The 19,937-nt window shown below is 40.8% G+C and overlaps 2 protein-coding genes across 2 annotated transcripts; both read left to right on the top strand.

The window, feature by feature from the left end:
- The first annotated feature begins 627 nt into the window (after nucleotides 1–627).
- Nucleotides 628–1,888, top strand: LOC115260848 (B9 domain-containing protein 2). Its single transcript, XM_029862169.2, has one exon. The coding sequence runs from the start codon at nucleotides 1,213–1,215 to the stop codon at nucleotides 1,744–1,746; it is 534 nt and encodes a 177-aa protein (XP_029718029.1). The 5' UTR covers nucleotides 628–1,212; the 3' UTR covers nucleotides 1,747–1,888.
- LOC115265339 (tectonic) lies at nucleotides 1,805–19,668 on the top strand. The gene is made up of 5 exons (XM_062848614.1): nucleotides 1,805–2,107; nucleotides 2,164–2,352; nucleotides 15,317–15,473; nucleotides 15,532–16,740; nucleotides 19,502–19,668. Exons 1-5 carry the CDS (start codon nucleotides 1,805–1,807, stop codon nucleotides 19,666–19,668), a joined length of 2,025 nt encoding a protein of 674 aa, XP_062704598.1.
- Nucleotides 19,669–19,937: the final 269 nt, after the last annotated feature.

The following is a 19,937-nucleotide window of genomic DNA, read 5'->3' as shown; positions in this document are numbered from 1 at the left end:
AATCTAAGCACATTTTTGGCCCTTCAGGGTCCCAAAAACACCGGTTTCAGTGGAATGGTGTATTTTTTTGTCGAAAAAAATTTCATGTTTTTTTGGTCCCATACAATTTTTGACAACTTTAGGCCCCTTGAGGGACCACTTAGCCTTGAGATACGGACTTCAAATTTTGACACGATTATTTTTTAGCTAAAACGATCATTTTCCACTAACGAACTTATAACATTTCTAAATTTTGCAAAATAAGGGACGGCCTATTGTGGACACCCTTTATGCATGGAAAATTTTGGTCGTCGATAGGTTGATAGGTAGTAGGCTCAGTGTACCAGTTATGGCTATAGTACCTCAAATTCGCCATAGTCGATTTTTAACCTTTAAGGATGCAAATCAACCAGACAAAAATGTGAACAACAGATCACGTTCACAAATAATGACCCAAGTAACACACATGTTATATAAAAGTTACGACAACGCAAGTTTTGGTTGTATAGAAGTTTATTTTACGTTATTTCAACACAATGTCAGAATTACGTAAAATAAACTTCTATACAACCAAAACTTGCGCTGTCGTAACTCTATTATAACATGTGTGTTGCTTGGGGATTGCAATCATTTAAACTTCACAATTTGTTCAAATTACGATAGAAATAAATCATTTTCCTTAATTTTTCGGCTTCCTTGCACCCTATTTCGCCATAGTGTATGGCTAATACCATAAGGAATGCATGTAAATAGTGCGAAGTGGGACCCAAATTAACAAATCTGTCCATAACTGGTACAGGGTTCCTAGCATTGGCACACGCCGCAATAAATACTAAAAGTAGTTTTGGACCCGTTTCTATATTTTTCCTGTAAAGTATGAAAACTAATCAATCATTTTCGACGGACTTCTTCTTATTATATTGTAGAAATAGTTCTTCTTAGGTAGTGCGATAACTGGTACAGGCACCCTATATTTCATTTCCTTTTGTCCATGAATGACATTCATGGCTGCACACATGCTTCCTGTCACGTGTTGAGTATCCATTGCCAATAGCAACGGCTATGCATGCGGTCTCCATAGTAACCATATGTTTGGTCACTACGTTGAAACTTATAATCTAGCTTGTACCTTGATAGAAAGGTTCAAAATGATAAAATAATATCATTTCGATTATTCGTCTCATAATTGGACTTTCCTCGAATATCTCTAATCAACCTCAATAATGTTGCTCGATGGCTGAGCTACACATCCTCGGCGAGCTGTGTCACGCGTCCAACTTTGAAGAACCGAACCTGTTCTGCCGGTGGAGTGTCCAGTTTGGCTCGTGCTGGAAAGTGATCGAGGGTCACTCGGAGGGACAAACCTGTACCAGCACGGCGCGTGTAGAGCAAAGGTCCTATTTTAGTACTCCGATCGACCTGCATCTGGCCTGTCGGGGCATCCAGGGTTGGCCAAAGATTCACATCGAAGTGTTCGCGGTGAATTCGTTCGGAAACTATTGGCCCGTGGGGTACGGATTCGCGCACGTGCCCACCCAACCGGGACAGCAACGGGTGCGGGTGGCAACGTGGAAAGTTTCATCGGCTAGGTTTTTCGATAGTGTTAGGGAGAAGTTTCACACCGGGGGATTTACGGTGGCCAAAAGCGACATTGTGTTCTCCGGGATTGAGCGGTATAAGTTGCTTACGAAGTCGTCTGGGAGTGTGGAATTGGAGTTGATGCTGATATTTAAGAACTTTGCCGAAAATGGCGTTGAGCTTCGGTAGAAAAGTACAAATTCTTGTATTGATATTAACGTTGGCCGCGTGTGACCAAGACCTGCATATGCAGAAATTTGTTAAAATTGATGTGTCCAAGATCAACCAGAAAGAAAACAATGAAACAACCGCCGCAACACCTGGGAATACCACCGTTGAGGGTACAACCACGAGCCCTTCAACATCTCAAACCACGCCTGCGGTAACTAAAGGGGAGGAAAATGCAACAACTTCTTCGACGACGCCAACGACGACCGCAACTGTTCAGCCAGCTAGCACCACCACAGAAATTGCACCATTCGAGCAGCCGAAAGAAGGACGTCTCACGAAAAAGGTTCCCTCGGGATATTATTGCAAATGTGATCTAAAGGTAGGGGGCTCTTAATTAACAAGCATTTCAATTTTTACACATTCATCCGGTTTTAGATTAACATTTGTGATGTTAACTGCTGTTGCGATATCGACTGCAGCGAGGAAATACTGAGGACTTTTGTATGCGATGAGGAACAGTTGGATATTGGCGAATACCATCATCAGGAGGGGTTGCAGTCGTGTGAGGTCCAAGGTGGACTGTTTTGTCTCGTTGGCGAAAGGCGGGATGCAACACGTGATATGGTGAGTGCACACTTAGCTGAATACGGGGTAGCTCCTAAGTAGTTAAATTAATTGTAAAACAAGATTTAAACGACTACGCAGTTTTCACTGCGGAAAAACGAGATTTATTATTTGCTTTACGTTTTAACACTGGGGTATTGTGTCATCTTCAGGGGTACCAGGTATCACTTGGTGTGCTCCAGAGGTACGTGCTCTTCCATTTGGGAAATTTGTGCCATTATCATGAACACGAGCCTATTCATATTCTACCTAAGGGAGAAAACCCAAATTAATCCACCTAGAGGTGATAGTGCCTTTCTCGTCGTATATGTTCTCACGATCTTTCCGTCGGCGTAAGTCAAAATGTTCCTGAATCCTGATATTTTTTGAGAAAAGCAAGCATTTTATCAAAGCCATCATTGAATTGACTTAAAACTTATTGATGGCACATACTCCGACGTTGTGTTCAGCGTAAAAATAGAGCTGAATAATATAAGATTTCTCAGTTGACTGCTTGAGTACCTTCACTAACATTGGGAGCTGATCAATAACAAGACGATACTAACAAGCTGAGATATAACTTTTTACACATTCTCAGATCACTTTGCGGTCATCGATAAAGTTTTTTTTTGCACATTCTAGGTTATATTTTATTGACCGTTAAAAACAAGAACGTAGTGAGTATAGTGAGACGTCTGTTTGTATGTGGGTTTAATATGTCAAGATTTTGTTCTCTTACACATATTTATCGCTTGCATTGATTTTATTTACTTTCGTAGTTCCGGCGAAGCATCAAACGTGGGTTGTGCAACCCTACCAGTAGTCTCTAATGTAGTATGAGCCTATTTTCTAGTTAACCGTTCCTCAGGTTATTAAAAAAGCCGTGATGTGATGTGTCGCATGGTACATTTGGTTACTTTCCGGAACAGTTTCCGGAGCACCACCGGGTCTCCCAAATATAGTCAAAGGCAATATCATTGCTAACGTACATCAGGATACCTAAAACAAACCACGATTTGATTTATCTTATGCATGGGTACAAATTACTTTTACATTTGACCACTTCCAGTGGGACACCCAGAACTAGTTTCGGGACACTACCGGTTGTCTAAAATATGGTCTGAGGCTATATTCTTACGAATCGATCATCGTGTTATCAAAAAAGGGTCTCCAGTTGGCCTAGTGGTTAAGACTATGAATCGCTAATCCGGAAACGGCGGGTTTGATTCCCGTTCCGGTCGGGAACATTTTCTCGACTTCCTGAGCATAGTGTATCATTGAACTTGCCTCACAATATACAAATTCATGCAATGGCGGGCAAAGAAAACCCTTCAATTATTAACTGTGGAAGTGCTCTAAAGAACACTAAGTAGAAGAGAGGCAGGCCAAGTTCCAATGCGAACGTCGAGCTATAAAGAAGAAGAAGAAGTTATCAAAAAAGCTGCTATTTGATGTACTGTCAAACCCCGCGTATTCATCACTCTTTAACAAGACACTTTTTAACTTGTACCCCGCTCATTTGAAATTTGTTGAATTAAAAAAATGATCAAATGTCTCAGTGTAATACACTGTAAATACGAATGATACGATATTGTGATGTTACTTACACCCGCAGCGGCTCCTCGTGCAGCTGCTACCGTATGCGTGATAATGTTTGCACCATCGTACAAATAAAGTACCCATATCACCTGTACACACAATGTCTTGGTTTTTATTGCATGTACGTAAGCTCTAACTCATATCACAGTAGGTTGTGGGTAAAAAATCCGATTTCTTAAGTTTAAAATTTGCACCATGAAGGGGTAGCAGCGATAGTCGGGACTTGTCCACGCGCAAATGTTAAAAAAGACATTTCAGGAGTGTTCAGGAGAACCGTAAAACATCTAAGACATTAAGACTGTTGAAAAAAAGCAAGGGAAACTATTCCCGAAGGTGTCCACTGGTCGTCCAAGGTTAACATGGATTAGGAAAGCTATCGCTGCCACCAAAAATAAGATTTGGGTGAATTATATGCGCTCAATGAGAAAAATGGCAAAGAAACGCGAAATCAACGACTTAACGGCAAGGCATATCGAAAAGGAAAATTACGGTGGCCTTTATGATCCTTCGACCATAGAAAAAAACTTACATTATTACCAATGGCATCCAGGAGCTACGAGTAGCGCCATATAAGAAAGTCTTGAATTTGCCCGAACGCAACCTCCGTTTTTTTCGATTTCCGAAAAACTATCGATCCGTACAAAATTCCAGAATCAATAGTTATTATAACTTTTGTTTGTGTGCCAATGTCTACACCATTATGCAATGTCAAAATAAAAAAATAAATTCAAAAATTGTTAATCTTGACTTTGACACTACCACGGATACTTTTCGACATTTGCGCGTGGACAAATCACGAGCTAGGTTGCCACTTAGTCATTATGCAAATGTAAAACTAAGAAAATCAACACTTTTTATTCACAGCCTACTAGGATATGCGTAATAGCTTAACCCTCAAAAGCCCTAGACGAACCACTTTTTTTCAATCGGCTACTACTCAAAGACCATACAATCAAAAAATTTGAAACCAATTTTAAATTGAACGCGGTTAGTTGGTCTTCCAATATCTGGGTGTGGCATCCCCCCTGAACCCTCCCCCCTTTTTGGGTATTGAGAAATGCCTTGCCACGGGGGTATTTTTCGGCAATTCTATTGAATATCACACATATTATCATTCTGAAATTTGTATTGTAAAATGTATTTGGTCATAAAATGATCGCTCTGTGCTATGGGCATGCCACCGCTACGGAACCAGTTCCGGACGTTCAGGTTTCCGGACATAATCTCCGGAGGAACCTGCTACATACTGTATACTAAGGTTCGCACTCATAATCATTTTTTGCGGCTTCAAATATTGAATTTAGAAGAATGATGCCTTAGAAGAGTTTGTTCTATATTGTTGCCGCTGGGAGCACTGCCTTCTCTTGCTCATGGTGACATACGTATGAGAGAAAGAATGACAGGAGCGAATTGTGTGTAGAATGAACGGAAGGAAATATTGAAACCAAAAGTGACTTGCAATCTGTGTATCTCAAACTATACTAGAGCTATTATATTTAAATAGCTCTATTTAATACTAGTAATTTGTTATTCTAATTATGGCTAGAGAGGTAACGAAAAGTAAAACTATATGAAATTAGACTACTAGGCTAAAGAAGTGAATTTGATTATCTTACAGAACTAGATTACAATGCTGGACTTATCTAAGTTGTCATATCAACTACCGTGAATGGATTTATAAGTAACTAAACAAACATTATTTGTGAATATTATATTTAAATATGTATCTTATTACAGCTACTAGTTTTTGTACGCGATTAGGCAGATTTAGGCGATTTACACGGTGAAGACACTGAAAGTGTAAGTCTGAGATTATATGTAAACCTAACCTCAAAATTTAATAAATGCTCTTGCAGATTAAAGCTGCGCTAAACTATACCTACAGGTCTGGTGCTGCTAACAACCCAGTGTCCGAAAATGCAATCTGCTGCTCGCCGTAACAATATACTTAATTCTTTATTTTAAAATTCTCACCTAGATGATTAATCCACCTAAAAGTGCTATAGGAATTCCCTTTTCTCAAAAATAAAGATAGAGTATTGGTGTCTTCTACAAAGTTGCAGAAAAAGGTATTATTGGAAAGTTTGCCGAACAAACTATTACCTTATTTGCTCAACTTTAATAGTTATGTTTCATTGTTTGTGGACGACCCCTTGTAATAGGTTTTCAGATATAACTTTTTCTATGGATTTTTAGGATTTTTCGAGTGTTCTACAAAGTTGTTCTTTGTGATGGAATACACCTCATTCTGCTTTCTTCTTCGCACTGGATTAACGCTCCAAGCAGTACAGCGCCTGCATCTCAACTTAAAAATTATTGGAGAAACCTCTGGGGCAATCTCAGCAAGAATTTCGAGTGAAATTCCATTATTAATTTGTGGAGGAATTTCAAGAGGATTTCTCATTTTTTTTTGGATTCCTCCAAAAGTTTCTCTTTGAATTTTCTGAGCATTTCTCCAAGAATTTCTTCGGGACCTCATTTACGAAAAAAGAACTCTAAAATGCCAAGTCCACAGAAATTTCTACAAAAGTTCCTTTTGTGATTTTTACAGGTTTTTTTTTTTCAAAACATTCCTCTACAAATTTCACTTCAAATTTCCCCAAAATGCCTGCTTGGATAAAACCACGAATTCCTCAAGTTGTTCTTCTAGTAATACCTCTTGGAATTTATCAAAGAGTTCTTCTGGGATTAACCTCTAGACATTCTTGTTGGGATTTAATGAATTATTATTGATTGGATTCATCCACCAACTATAACTGTAACTTCTTTTCTGTAACATCTTTCAGAGTTTCTCTTGCACTTCTTCTCAGGATGTATGTAGGGATTGTTTCAGGATTTCCTCTTCGTTTCCTTATTGGAAATCTCCTTCAGAATCCTATGAGAAATTAAGTTGAAATTGATTCAGATTTCTCGAGGAATTCGTGGTGGGAAACCTCTTGGAAGTCTTGCTGGGATTCCTCAAGCCATTAATGACAGAAATTATTCAGCAATTCCTGGAGGATTCTTAAAAGCATTTACTGCAAAAATATCTGCTGGGAATGTTTGTGAAATCCCAGCAGAAATGCTTGGAGAAATCCTGGTAGGAGTTCATGAAGGAATCACAACAAGAATTCATAGAAATATTCCGGGAGGATTTGAATGAACTGTATAGAATGTTTCTTAAAGGGACATTCCTTGCCGAGGGAAGAATCCCGGCAGAAACTTCTAGCGCAATCTCATCAGGCATTCCTGGAGGAATTCTAAAAAGATTTCTCAAAAGATTTTTCCAGCAGTTTTTGTAGGGATCACTGCTGGGATTCCTCTGAAGATCCCTCCGGAATTGCTCCTTGAAATTCTTCTCCAAGGATACCTATAGGAATTCCTCTTGCATACATCCAGTAATCAACAGGGATTCCAAAAATACCTTCTGGAATTTCTTAAGGAATTCTTGCTGAGATTTCCATGGAATATCTCCAATAAATATAAATATTGCTCTTAAAAGTCCTGCAGGAATTACTGGAGGATTCTCTGCAGATATTGCATTGGAATTCCAGAAAAAAAATCAGGAGGGTACCTACCTGGAATGTCTAGAAAAACCCCAGTAGAAGTCCTGGAGCAATTCGAGCAGTAGATCATAATATATTCTCAAGAGGATTCCCAGTAGGAATTACTTATTTCTGGAGAAATCCATGAATAAATTACAGCAGGAATTACTGCAGGAGTCCCAGCAAGAAATTCCTATTGATAATGCAAGAAGAATTGAGGAGTCTAGGAGCAAAGGGGTGTAAGTGACCATTTTGTCGATTTTGAGCTGAACAAATCAAAAACTTCTTATAATTTTAAGCTTTTAGGAACTTTTTCAAGATTATTTTTACGATGAACTAGCTGTCCCCGGCAAACTTTGTCTTGCCTACTGCGTTTTTTGACGTTTCAAGTCCCTAGTCAAGCCCAAGTTCCCGTTCAAAATGTATGAAAACCCGGTTTTCAAAAACTTTCAATTTTCCCATGTTTTTTGCCTCATAAACCTTCCTTGGGTGAAAACTAACAAAACAAAACATAGACGACCCAAATCGGACTTTCCGTTCGCAAGTTATGCGCGGTCCCACGTATGCCACTGCATTTTTATATATATAGATTACAATGAATCGGAGAAAATTGAGTCCATTTTGAAACCTTATACATTTTTCATGGGAGGAAAAATTAATGTTAAACTCTATTTACTCAAATATCATTTACTCGAAAGTATATTTTTGTCACGTTCACCCGTTTACTTCTAACCCCTCTCAATTCTTGTGTGAGTCCTTGCAGAAATTTATGGGAGAATCTCAAGAGCAATTGCTGGAAGAATTTTTGGTCAAAACCTCTGAAGGAAGCACAGGAGCAATTTCTGGGAGAGTCCATGGAGAAATCCCTTCAAATGTCGCAATGAGAATTTCTGCAGGAATCCCAGCGGACATTCTTGTAGGATTTTTGAGAGCAAGATCTGAATGTATCCCGGAGAAATTCCTGAAGGAACCCTTGAAGCTATTTCTTCAGCAATCCCCGCAGGAATCGCTTAGAGAAGCTCATCAGGTTTTTCTGAAGACATTCCTCTTGCAATTTTTAAACATATTTTTATACATATTTCTTCAGTGACATCTGCAAGGACTCCTCCAGAGATTTCTCCAAAGTATTCTAATCTAATCTAATCTAATCTAATCTAATCTAACACAAACGCAGCCAGTACGAGAAAGCATCCTGGAAAATATTTGGGTTAGATTACGCCCATATATTTTTCTTGTCAGTATTGATGCTTGCAGCATATCAAAAATATGATACAAGAATCAAAGCGGCCAGGCCTACTACGTTGTGTTTACCGCAAAGATGATGCTAGAACTGTTTAGATTTTTTTAAATAATCTTCAAAATCGAAGCAATTCTAGAATCTACAGGGATGGAAGGATGCGTGGACATACCGTACCAAACGCTCCGATTTGTTTAGTTTTATATGGTTGAGAAATGTATGCGAAATATACGGATATAGAATTGTTTAAGTATGTATGTCAATAATTATTATGGAAATTTACCTGAAGAAACCCTGGAAACCAAAATAATAATCATTATTTGTTAAAAATTCATTGTCGCATAGATGTATGTATATAGATGTATATATGCAATTAACCCAGCAGGACTAATCACAGGACAAACCTTATTATCAACGCGTTTGTCATTGATAAGATTTATAAGAAATATTAGATAGATCAATTGGAACTAACTCACCAGTTTCTCAAGTTTTGATTCTGTTCAGTTTCCTCAATCCTATGATAGGAAGGAAAGTCCTTTTGTTTCTTGTTTCTGCGTGGAGAGGTCGTCTGCCGCTGACATCGCACAAAACAGATTTTCAGCCCTCAATTGGTTATGGTCTACCGTCTCGGCCTAACGTGTCTCTGGAGCCAACCTACTAATCGTCTCGGTAGGGGGTAGCGACCGGTCGCAATCGGAAAATTGACATTGTGATCCTTGAACTAAAGCATGGGACTTCCCAACTGGTCGAAAATCGCTTCCGTATCAGCTAATGAATTCCTTCCGTAGATCATTTTCAAGCTTCACATTCGGGAACGCTTCTGGAAGCTCGAAATGGCGTTTATTGGGCTGCGGGCGTCCATCGCAAAGTAGCGTTGACGCCGTTGACACCAATCCGCAGCAGAATGGGAGGAAGGGAATACATTTTCTTCTCACCGACGAAAAATTGTTTTCCTTCGTTGGACAAATCCTGGATAAATTTCTCTATCTTGTTGCGAACTTTATAAGTCTTCCAAAAGGCTTAGGCAGGATATTGTGTAACAAATTGAAAACTTTTGATTTAGTGGTATCCATAAGCCAAAATCAACGAACGCGAAAAAAATTGAGAAATTTTCAGAGATTTCTCCAAAGTATTCTATAGAAATTCTGCTTGCGATTTATTTGTAGATTTCTTCATGGATTCCTTAAGATTTTTTTTTTCTAAGAGTACCTACCAGCAGAAACTCCAACTAGAATTTCTCCAGAAATGTTTCCAGCATCACTTCTGGAGAAATCTCAGCAATAATTCCTAAAGGAATTTCAAGTTGCTTCCCAGCTGGAAAATTTGTAAGAATATTTCTGAAATAATCGTCATGTAAATCCCCGAGGGAATCAAAACGAAATTTATTTTTAAAGAATCACAGTTGTAACCACTAGCGTGGCCAGATGTTCCTTTTTTACTCGTTCTTCAGGAACAAACAAGATAACGAGAATCATGGAAGAGATGGAACTTGCTCTCACTTCTATTCCTCTGTTTCTCATGATTATAGAAGAGAATGAATGAGAAATAAGAAAAATAAGCCGGATCTAGTGGGTGCCCAGGACCGAAAGTAGTAAGTAAGTAGTGACTGTAATTGAGTGAGGTATTCTAGCAATAATTTCTGCAAAAATCATAGGAATTTCTCCAAGCATACTTCAGGATGGCATTTTAGGATTTCACCCCCAAGTTGAGAGGCAGTCGCTGTTCCACTTGGAGGGTTATTCCAGTACGAAGAAAAAAGCAGAAGGAGGTGTATTCCATCACAAAGAACAACTTTGTAAAACACCCAAAAAATCCTAAAAATCCATAGAAAAAGTTATATCTGAAGACCTATTACAAGGGGTCGTCCACAAACAATGACACATAACTATTAAAGTTGAGCAAATAAGGTAATAGTTTGTTCGGCAAACTTTCCAATAATACCTTTTTCTGCAACTTTGTAGAAGACACCAATACTCTATCTTTATTTTTGAGAAAAGGGAATTCCTATAGCACTTTTAGGTGGATTAATCATCTAGGTGAAAATTTTAAAATAAAGAATTAAGTATGTAGAACAAACTCTTCTAAGGCATCATTCTTCTAAATTCAATATTTGAAGCCGCAAAAAATGATTATGAGTGCGAACCTTAGTATACAGTATGTAGCAGGTTCCTCCGGAGATTATGTCCGGAAACCTGAACGTCCGGAACTGGTTCCGTAGCGGTGGCATGCCCATAGCACAGAGCGATCATTTTATGACCAAATACATTTTACAATACAAATTTCAGAATGGTAATATGTGTGATATTCAATAAAATTGCCGAAAAATACCCCCGTGGCAAGGCATTTCTCAATACCCAAAAAGGGGGGAGGGTTCAGGGGGGATGCCACACCCAGATATTGGAAGACCAACTAACCGCATTCAATTTAAAATTGGTTTCAAATTTTTTGATTGTATGGTCTTTGAGTAGTAGCTGATTGAAAAAAAGTGGTTCGTCTAGGGCTTTTAAGGGTTAAATGCCTGCAAATAAAACCAATACATTGTCTTCACAAGTCAAACTGGAATTTTATTTGACGATGGTGCAAACATTATCACGCATACGGTACTTCCGAAAGTTCTAATTTGGTGCATTCCGACACCTGATCCGTTTGGTGATCAACCGCAGTGAACCTCGGAAGCCAACAATCGTAAAATGTACAAGCTATCAATTCGTACCACCACAATATCTGTAAGATTTGTGCTCAAAAACAAATCATACAATCTAAACAAAACTAAAATAGAGTTAGTTTACCGAATTGAAAGTTTACACAGGTAATTGGCTTCTTTAGCGGTGTTGAGATAATTTCATATTCTGAATCTGCATGCGAAACTGAGCCGAAATCCAAATTTTCATGAATTTTGGTGCCCGGGAACCTATTTAAAAATAAATTTGAAGTTTGTATGGGAGCGATTTGTCGAATCACCCCTCATCGCATTTTGTACTGGGTGGAGCTGTCAAACAGTTACCCAGCTGTCAAAAGGTGATTTCAAAAAATCTCTTTGAAATTGATTTTAGGTACCAAAACAAAGTTCTAAAAATCTGAAAAAAATCATAGTGGCTCAGAAAAAGGTGCTCTTTCGTATAAAATCAAAAAATCGATACATTTTTCCTAATTTAAAAACCCAATTTGACAGCAATCATTGTCGAATCAGCGTGATTTTATGGTACGACACGCATGGATTTGATTCCATTTCACATTTACAACTTTTGGTTCACATTTTACCACTTACCGATTGTCCCTGATGTGGTCTTAGACTAGTTTCATGCAAATTATTAATCAGTTAGTCGCAAATTGATGTTCATTCGTGCATTTCGCCAGTTCCGGCGAGGCACTCGAATCTGGTTCCGGAACACTACTGACCTGAGACTATTTTCTTGCTGACCGTTCTTCGCGTTATCGAAGAAGCCGTTATTTAGTGTGCTGCGTGTATGCGTTTGGTTTTTTTCTACATTTGACCACTTCCGTCGGGGCACCTGGAACCGGTTTCGGCACACTATTGGTTTTCCAAAGTATGGTCTATGATTTTTTTGTTACCTAAAAAGTCATTAAATGTGTCGAATTTATGGGTTTGGTTCTCCTTTACATTTGACCACTTCCGATGGGGCAACTGTAATCGGTTGCGGAACACTACCGGTTGTCCCCGATATGGCCGAAAACTTTTTTTGTTAAATCAAGATGCCTTAAAATCCGCGATTTCATGTGTCGCTTGCATGGGTTTGGTTCCCTTTTATATTTGGCCATTTCCGGCGGGACACCCGGAACCGGTTCTGGATCAGAACCGATTCAGATATGTTCTGAAAATATTTTCCTGCTTACTGTTCATCAGGATATCAAAAAAGTTACGATTTGATATGTCCCTTGCATGGGTTTAATTAAATTTTGTACTATGCCACCTCCGGCGGAACATCTGGAACCGGTTCCGATATGGTCTGAGAATGCTTTCCTGCATATTGTTCATCAGGTTATCGAAAAAGCTGTGGTTTGATATGTCACATGCATGGTTTTATTTCAATTTTATATTTGGCCACTTCCGACGGGACACCCGGAACCGGTTCCGGGACACAACCGGTTCAGATATGGTCTGAGAATATTATCCTGCTTACTGTTCATCAGGATATCAAAAAAGACACTATTTGATATGTCGCATGCATGGGTTTGGTTAACTTTAATACTTGGCCACTTCCGGCGGGACATTTGCAACCGGTTCCGGAACACTACCGGTTCCGATATGGACTGAGAATGTTTTCCTGATTACTGTTCACCACGTTATCCAAAAAGCCGCGGTTTGATATGTCGCATGCATGGGTTTAGTTCACTTTTATGTTTGGTCACTTCCGGCGGGACATCCGGAACCGGTTCCGAGACACTACCGGTTCAGATATGGTCTGAGACTATTTTGCTGCTTACCATTCATCAAGTTATCGAAAATGCCGTAGTTTGATGTGCCGCATGGATGGGTTTGTAGCGTTTTCATATCTGGCCCCTTCCTGGGGTACCGGTCCGGAACACCTAAATGGCCATAACTCCGGAACGGCTGGACCGATCTGAACCATTTTCAATAGGAAACAATGGGACCAGATTCCGCGTCGAATGAACCGTCGGTCAATAAAATCGGTTGAGGTTTACTGCCAAAAAGTGATGTGAGTTTTTTTGTACACACACATACACACACACACATATACACACACATACACACACACAGACATCACCTCAATTCGTCGAGCTGAGTCGATTGGTATATTAGACTTGACCCCTCCGGAGGCTCTATCAAATTTTCGTTTTTGGAGTGAACATATAGCCTTTCGGTACACCTTGGTGTACGAGAAAGGCAAAAAGAGGAATGAAGACTTGGATGGGGAAATGGGAACATCACCCTAGAAAAGGGACCACAATGGGTTCAAACCTACAATGGGCTTTGTGGCCGTGCGGTTAGAGGCGTCAGTCGTCGGGCCGTTTCGTTAGCCTCGGAGTGTGGGTTCGATTCCCGCTCCAGTCAGTGATAACTTTTCGTCAAACGGAAAATTTTCCACTGGAGCACTGGGTGTTTCGTGTGTTGTCCGTTGTCTCATGTTTGTGATTGTTCAGTCTGTGCAACCTCTGGTTGAAGACGGTGTAGTGTCTTTTATTTAACCCTACCCTACCCTCTACCCTACCTTCTACCCTAAAGGTCCCATTAGACGTGACAAATATTTGGCCAAACAAGCCCGACAAAAGGCCAACACTACGTGAATCATAGTAACCTTGGATGTCGGCCTTCAATGGCAAATATTTGCCATAACGACAAACAATCTAATGGCACTTTAACCCTCTACCTTACCTTTAACCCTACCCTCTACCCTACCTTCTACCCTATCCTCTATCCTACTCTCTATTCTACCCTCTACAATATGCCTCTACCCTGCCCCCTACGCTAATCATCTACCCTACCCTCTACCCTACCTTCTCTTCTACTCTCTACCCTACCTTCTAACCTACCCTCTACCCTAACCCTTTACCTCACCCTCTACCCTACCTTCTACTTCTACCCAACCCTCTAACATAACCCTTTACTCTACCTTCTACCCTACCCTCTACCCTAATGATCTACCCTATCCTCTACCCTAACCCTCTATCCTAGTCTCTACTCTAACCCTCTACCCTAACCCTGTACCCTACCCTCTACCCTTACTCCTCTATGTATTATATGTATCACATGTTACTTGTTCCCGAATACCTAAGACCCCAATTTACGCCTAAGGAGCGTAAATTGGGGGAGCGCTATTTGGGAATTAGTACGTAAATGGGGGAGCGTTATTTGGGAATTAGTGTTTAAATTGGGGGGCGCAAATTGAGTTTGGCGCAAAAAAAAATGAGCGTGAATTGGGGTTTTAGTGTATTACCATAATTTTGTAAAATCTGTGCCAAACGTTTTTTCCTGAAGTTAATTTATCCCAGAAGAAACTCTTCATTAGACGAATCATGCAGGAATAGCAGGAGGAATTTCTGAAGAAATCTCTATAAGAGTTTTTGTTGGAATCCCTGGAAGCAAAAAAAAAATCCCTAGATGGAACTTCTGAAGGAAGCCTTTAAAAAAAACCTTCGGAGAAATTTGGTAGGCAATGCGTTCATACATTGGTGCGTGGATGTCAGGCGGTAGGTGATAAGATTAGTGTATTTATTTATTACTCTGAAGATAATGCGGCACAGTTCGCTTGATTGCATAACTCGTAGGCGAGATTGACACTGTGCTAGGAAAGTTGGAAGGAAAAGAAACGGCTTTTTCAATCCGTTTCTGTTCTAGCGATGGCTATGAACATGTAAATATGCATGAGTCGTATATGTACAGAGGAGGAAAGAAGTATATAGAAAGATTCAAAGTAAGAGGAAACGGACGGGCCAGGGATTGAACCCAGGACCTTCTGCATAGGAATTAGAAGCGGTAGCCAATAGGCCACCAAGCCCGTCATAATGTCCGCTGCCTTTCGTATGCGTTTATACATAATGTCGGAAGTAAGGCGCTGTATAGTAAATCTGATACTCTACTTCCGACGTTAATCTTTATATTTTTGTAAAGAACTTTGACGCAGTGGCTTTTTTTCTGTTACAGTTTTACGACACGAACCTCAAAGAGATTGCTTCCAAGCGCAGATGGAATGACATTTTCCCACTGGATCTCAACCCGAAGGACAAAGCTGCTGCTTTTTATCGGGTGAACGACGTCCTGAAATTTTACAACGAAACTAGTGAAAAAGTTGAACCTTTCAGTATGTAAAACTCTTTTCGTTAAATTCCCTAATAACATTCTAAATCTTCTCCCAACAGCTCTCCCCCAATCGCTTACCAACTCCGAGTGCCAGATCATGCAACCGGTGCGCTTCCTACAAGACCAAAGTACCGAGTGCCTACGTTCCTCCTTGGACGAGTTGGAAGCCTTCACCAGCACACTGATCGAACAGCAACCGCACCTTAGGTACCTGAGACTGCCCAAAGCGGAAATCATGGAACACTGTATGGACCAGGACTGCTTCAACAGCTCGATTCAGTTCTGTAACTTGGCGGGTCGCAATTGCCGAGAAACAAACACATCCGAGAGCAACGAAGACGAGTTAGAAGGAGAGCCTTGGTACTGTCCCCAAGTTAACTTCGAATTCCAGCACAACTATACCCATTTAGAAGGGCTCAACATCAGGCTGTTCTGCGGACAAATGGAACTCGCGGACAAAATTTGGACTAAGTTGGTTGTAAAGTTTGCCCGTAAAAATGAGGACAAGTTTGCTCGAAGTGTCAGCGGTAATCTGGGTTACCTCCAGGGTAAACCGTTGATCGTATCTAGTGTTCAAATTCCGGAGAACGATACGGCAGAAGACAGACGTACCAAGAAGTATATGCTGAGCTACTTCACCAACGGAACTAGACTGCCGGACGACAGTTTTCGCATGAAGTTGCCCAAAAGTAGGAGAAACAGATGCGTTACAGAAGATCGAAGCGCGATTCTCTTTGGAGAGGACTCATGGAACAAATGTAACTTTTCACCGCAATTGAATGTAACTGATGGCTCCAACTTCACAGAAGTTTGCAAATCACTGCAAACGGGAATTGATGAGATCCTCTTGCATGGCATACGCCCCAAGTTACAAGAGAAAAGCTTTGACGAAGTGAACTGGTTCGCGTCCATGTACGGCAATCCGGTCAACCGCAGTTCGGAATGGATCCAGTTTCGAACGGTAAACGTCTTCAACGAGGAAGTGAGTGGCTCCGGGTCCTCGAACAAGTCGTACTTCACCTGCCACAACATGGTCATCAACGTGCGGTATCAGTTCTTCCATGGGCTCGCGACGGTGCGGAACGTTCCTAGACAACATGTGCTGCGCGAGGCGGAAATTGTGTTCGGACCACGGGTCAATTTGCAATTTGCACTGGAGGAGGACATTCGGGTGCCGGTGTTTGTGCAGGTTCAGTTCTTCGATTTAACCTCCGGAGGAATCAACAGCGGGAGTTTGGAAATTAAGGGGGTGTCCATTTGGACAATTTGTATGATGCTGGGGTTTATTCAAGTCATTAGCTTTAAGATGTAACTACTACTAAAAGAACTTAAGAATATGAATAAAGTTTATCGACAAAGAGTAGAATAACTTAGTGTTGTGCAGTCTGCAATATTTATTTACCTCCACAGTCAGACTAAGGTCTGAGTGTCCTCTGCTGTACGGAGAAGTGGATTCTATTCGACTCAGTCCTCGGTCCGTTGCTGTTCGTCTCCAGTCCCGCACTCTCAATTGCTCTCTTCAAGTCCCGTCTTCCATCTGCCCTCGGCCGTAGATAGTAGAGTTCTGTGGAGCTGGATTTTCTACCACAATGTGTCCTCGATTTCATAACTGTTGATAGAGACTCGGGGTAGCGGGCGCATTAAATGCTCCATAGAGCCCTTTGCCATCATGTACTTTGTCTTCGCGACACATTAATGGCTGGTCCGATTCGCCTAGCTTCGTCCTTTAAGCCTGGAACACATAGCGTCCGCCCCGTCGAGGTTTGCGTTTTTTTGACAGTTTTCCCATGGGAAATGTGTCAAACTACTGTCACGCACACGCAAACGTATGTATTGTGTGGGGCACTTTAGTCGGATGTACGTTTTCGTCATCGTCTCAAATTTGCAAGCTTTAAAACCAATATCATCCACGAAAGCAAGCAGCTGAACGGACTTCGTGAAAATCGTACCACTCGTGTTTATCCTCGCTCTCCTTATTACACCTTCTGAGACGATGGTAAGCAGCAAGCACGAAAGACCATCACCTTGCCGTAACCTTCCGCGAGATTCGAAGGCATTCGACAGTGTCCCTGATACTCGAACTACGCACATCACTCGATCCATCGTCGCCTTGATCAACCGTATCAGTTTATCCGGGAATCCGTATTCGTGCATAATCTGCCATAGCTGGACTCAATCGATAGTGATAGTACCATACGTCGATTTAAAATCGACGTCTAAGATGGCTCAAAATTTGGTCTATGTGGTTTATGAGCAGTCCCCAATGGTAAGGAGTATGCTAATAACGGATTTGAATGTTTCTTGAAGCAAATGGGGTTACGACACCAAACAACCAATGATTACACGTCGGAGGTGAATGGGCTGGCAGAACGTGTCAACCGGGCGATAGCTAACGACTTTTTGGGTAGAAGCGTGTATTCGAGACGAAGACCATGGTGCATTTACCGAAACAGAAGCAACGAAAATAGGGCACTGCATGAAATTCTCTCCTTCTCTTTCACTCTTACAGAAATTTTGTAAACAACAAGGCCAAGAAACGTCAAAATCCCATACAAAATCAAAACAGTGCGGTGCCCTATAGGATCGAGCGTGCTATTTGGATATTAGGGGAAGACAAAAGGCTACCGATTATACACTGAAAAACAAGAGAACCCAAAATTGAGTATTTTTAAACTTACTTTTGAGTTCTTTTTTTCATCCCCTTTCATTCGCTCCCTTTATTGTTGTCAGAGAGTAAATAGTAAAACAACCCAACTTTGAGAGTTCGATGCGGGAAGCCAAAATTGAGTAAGTGACATAGTACCGAAAGTTGAGTAATTTAAACTGACCGTTGAGTAAAAAGAACTTCGACTCTAGGTACTTTGGCCGTATACGCCTAAATGCAAACTACCTACCTCAACATCGACTCCACCAACTCAAAATTGGCTTCCCACACGCAACCTCAAAGTTGGGTGAAATGAACTCACTTTTGGGTACTTTTGTTTCTCCGTGTACGATCCTTACACGAAGTGCTTCCTAAAAAGCTGAGACGAGACTCGCGAAGAGGAAAAAAAGCAACGTCAAGTGCAGCCCAACTGAGCTGTCAGTTGTAGCCCGTTTGATTACGTTACCTAAAACGAAGAAAGTATTGCTATCCGAGATAAATTCTGAAGCCAAAATTCACTCCGAGCAGCATTTTGTCCTCCTGTACTGTCAAAAATAAATTGAAAACAAACTATTCCAATGATAACTTTGCTTGGCGATTGTTGGCGATGCAAAATTTCACCTCAACATGATTTTGTGCGTGAATGGGATTCAGTCACACTGCATGTGAGGTGATGCGGTCACGTACATGTTTGTACCACCAGCCCAAAACATAATGTCAGCACAGATAGGAAGAAGAAAAAAATAACAAAGTGGAGAAAAAGAAGACCGTCTTCGCGAGTCTCGTCTCAGCTAAAAAGTAAAGAAGTGTGTATCATCGGCGGGTGCACTGGCAAATGTAGGGTATTTTAACCAATAGTGGACCCCTTAGTAGCTGAAAATTGTTCTGATCGTTAAAACAGTATGATATTCCAATTAAATTGCCCCTGTCAACGTTTGCACAGCAAGTTCTATGTCTTTCCTGCACATTGCACACAAAAACCTTACCAAACCACCCTATATTTCCCATAAAATAATCATTTCAAATCTGGCTCAAATTATCCTATAGTGGTCCCCCCGGGGTCCACTATAGGATTGTTGGGGTCCACTATAGGATAAATCGTATTCTCTTACCATGTTAAAATGGAGACAATAGTGGACCCCCTTGGATTTAACCAATAGTGGTCCCCCAGATTTGTTTACATTTACAAATTTGTTCAAAAAATCAAATTATTGCTTTCCAGCGTAGCTCCACCACTTGTAACTACTGGCTAGGAACATGATCCATCGTCTCCCGGTGGAAGTTCACCGGTAAAAACAGATTTAAGCAGGAAAATTAGGACAAATATAAGGGGGTCCACTATAGGTTAGGGGTCCACTATTGGCTAAAATACCCTACTCTTCCAGCAACACAGCACCGACTGGTGGTTCCGGTGGAGCTCCAAAGTAGTCCTGCTTCAACGCAGATTGTTCCAACAATTCAAGATGTTGACGAAGCAGCATACGAAACCGCCGAGGAGAATTCAGAGACGAAGATGCAAATGTCATCTCTACAGATACTACCGTTGATGTGACTTTGCTCCCTCCGCGAAAAACTTCAAATCCACCTTGGTCACAGGTGTTGAGGCGCAGTGGAAGGGAACACCTAATGCCAGGATTCAGAACAACAATACGGATCCGATTACGACGATGTTTTTGCTTCGGTCGTACAACAAACTGCTTTTCGGACGTTGATGGCGGTTACAGCAAGGAAGAACATGACGTTAGATTTATATACGGTACCCCAGAGGTTCCCAATCTTTTTGCTATCGTGGCGCCCTTTGACATTTCTAAAAAAAGTCGC

The sequence above is a fragment of the Aedes albopictus genome, chromosome 2 (assembly GCF_035046485.1).
Source record: "Aedes albopictus strain Foshan chromosome 2, AalbF5, whole genome shotgun sequence".
NCBI lineage: Eukaryota > Metazoa > Arthropoda > Insecta > Diptera > Culicidae > Aedes > Aedes albopictus.
This window is presented reverse-complemented; position numbering and strand designations above follow the sequence as displayed.